At 55.1% G+C, this 2,735-nt stretch overlaps 1 protein-coding gene across 1 annotated transcript; it reads left to right on the forward strand.

The window, feature by feature from the left end:
• Nucleotides 1-525: 525 nt before the first annotated feature.
• Nucleotides 526-2,636, forward strand: LOC123165490 (alpha-amylase type A isozyme). Its single transcript, XM_044583149.1, has 4 exons — nucleotides 526-804; nucleotides 924-1,056; nucleotides 1,247-2,061; nucleotides 2,155-2,636. The coding sequence occupies exons 1-4, from the start codon at nucleotides 718-720 to the stop codon at nucleotides 2,431-2,433; spliced, it is 1,314 nt and encodes a 437-aa protein (XP_044439084.1). The 5' UTR covers nucleotides 526-717; the 3' UTR covers nucleotides 2,434-2,636.
• The last annotated feature ends 99 nt before the right edge of the window (nucleotides 2,637-2,735 follow it).

The following is a 2,735-nucleotide window of genomic DNA, read 5'->3' on the forward strand; positions in this document are numbered from 1 at the left end:
CCGATCGTGTGCTGTGCTACGGCTCGTACTGTCTCTGTCACATTCGCTCTCCGTCTCCATCCAAGTCACGCGACACTGACAGCACGCCTAGCTTCCTCCGATGCGTCGTCGCGTACACACACCAAAAACCTTCGAGATATCTGCACATGATTCATCTACGGCGTCGTTCTCCACCGTTGGTTCCTCACCCCAAAAAGGAGTGTCCTGTTGCTGTACCACATTAACAACAGTCTATCAGTCTCAAATCTGTTCTGTACAGTCTTTTTTTGTACAGATACATTTTGCACTGAGTTTCCTGCCATGGAAACTTGAAAAATATTGCACTATGTTCAATTCATTTCCTCCCCATCTTTCTTCGCGTCCATGCTTATATTTCCCATTGGAAAATCAGTTATCCAAAAAGGTAAGGGCAACGCTGGGTTTCGATCCCAACTTGGATGGTGCTATCTTTTCCCATGGAATTTGTGCCACCCAGGATTGACTTGGACCGTCATCTGCTGAATGCTGCACCTTTTATCGTAACAGAGTCTGGTATCCATGCAGTGCCTCCAAGCAACACACTCTACGGTACGTAGCTCGCGTTAAATACTGCCATGCCATCCACTGCCTATAAATACCAAGCACGCTGTACACTTGTAGCCATCAGTCGATCAGCCAGTCAGCCAATCATTCATCCATCCGGAGAAGAAGAGTGAGAGATCGACAGTAGCGCGCGCGATGGGGAGGAACGGCAACCTGTGCTGCTTCTCTCTGCTGCTGCTGCTTCTCGCCGGATTCGCGTCCGGCCACCAAGTCCTCTTTCAGGTACGCACGCTCATGGTTCCCTTTTGATTTATGTATTTGTTTTGTCTTAGTTTGTTTTTCCGAGGAGGAAAAGAATCTGAGCTTAATGGAGGTTTGTTGGTGGCATGATCTTGTTGCAGGGCTTCAACTGGGAGTCGTGGAAGCAGAGCGGCGGGTGGTACAACATGATGACGGGCAAGGTGGACGACATCGCCGCCGCCGGAGTCACGCACGTCTGGCTGCCGCCGCCGTCGCACTCCGTCTCCACCCAAGGTCCTCCTCCTCCTCCAGTCTCTCCCTCCCTCTTCCCACTAAATCATTCGTGTCTCAACATCTAGAGGCAACAGAAAAGGAGGGAAGGAATCATAGAGGCGTGGCGTGGACAACATGCTAAGTTTGATAGCGATTTTAAAAAGATATTTATACTAGTGACGAGAAACTAAAACGGTCGACCTGGGTGCAGGTTACATGCCTGGTCGGCTCTACGACATCGACGCGTCCAAGTACGGCAACGCGGCGGACCTCAAGTCGCTCATCCGCGCGCTCCACGGCAAGGGCGTGCAGGCGATCGCCGACATCGTCATCAACCACCGCTGCGCCGACTACAAGGACAGCCGCGGCATCTACTGCATCTTCGAGGGCGGCACCTCCGACGGCCGCCTCGACTGGGGCCCCCACATGATCTGCCGCGACGACACCACCTACTCCGACGGCACCGCCAACCTCGACACCGGCGCCGACTTCGCCGCCGCGCCCGACATCGACCACCTCAACGACCGCGTCCAGCGCGAGCTCAAGGAGTGGCTCCTCTGGCTCAAGAGCGACCTCGGCTTCGACGCGTGGCGCTTTGACTTCGCCAAGGGCTACTCGCCGGAGATGGCCAAGGTGTACATCGATGGCACGTCCCCGAGCCTCGCCGTGGCCGAGGTGTGGGACAACATGGCCACCGGCGGCGACGGCAAGCCCAACTACGACCAGGACGCGCACCGGCAGAATCTGGTGAACTGGGTGGACAAGGTGGGCGGCGCGGCGTCGGCAGGCATGGTGTTCGACTTCACGACCAAGGGGATATTGAACGCCGCGGTGGAGGGCGAGCTGTGGCGGCTGATCGACCCGCAGGGGAAGGCTCCCGGCGTGATGGGGTGGTGGCCGGCCAAGGCCGTCACCTTCGTCGACAACCACGACACAGGCTCCACGCAGGCCATGTGGCCATTCCCCTCCGACAAGGTCATGCAGGGCTACGCATACATCCTCACCCACCCCGGCATCCCATGCATCGTAAGCAGATGAACCAGCTCTCAAGTGAGAAACTCAGCTGTCACTGTCAGTCTTGCACACATTTCTTCAACTGTTTGTCTCGATGGTTCGCAGTTCTACGACCATTTCTTCACCTGGGGGTTCAAGGACCAGATCGCGGCGCTGGTGGCGATCAGGAAGCGCAACGGCATCACGGCGACAAGCGCACTCAAGATCCTCATGCACGAAGGGGACGCCTACGTCGCCGAGATCGACAGCAAGGTGCTGGTGAAGATCGGGTCCAGGTACGACGTCGGGGCGGTGATCCCGGCCGGGTTCGTGACCTCAGCTCACGGCAACGACTACGCCGTCTGGGAGAAGCCAGGCGCCGCGGCAACACGGCAGCGGAGCTGAAGTCTCCACTGATCCACCATTCGATCGAGCATGAATTTTCTGAAGTAGGAGTCATGATTCACTTCTGCTGTATTCACGCAGATACTATGATTAACTATGTATACTTGTACCCAAAATTGATGAGCCATACGAATTGCTCACACGACTGTACTAAATAAAGTACTGAGGATACGAAGAGATTTAATAAATTCGAGTTTGTACCATCTGTGTTGGTGCATCTGGGAGGGTGACTATCAGATGGAATGATGGCATGTTTTCTGCTGATCTGCTATTTCAAAACAAGTACTCTGTCTGTCAGCTCT

This window comes from Triticum aestivum, chromosome 7D (genome assembly GCF_018294505.1).
Source record: "Triticum aestivum cultivar Chinese Spring chromosome 7D, IWGSC CS RefSeq v2.1, whole genome shotgun sequence".
Lineage (NCBI taxonomy): Eukaryota > Viridiplantae > Streptophyta > Magnoliopsida > Poales > Poaceae > Triticum > Triticum aestivum.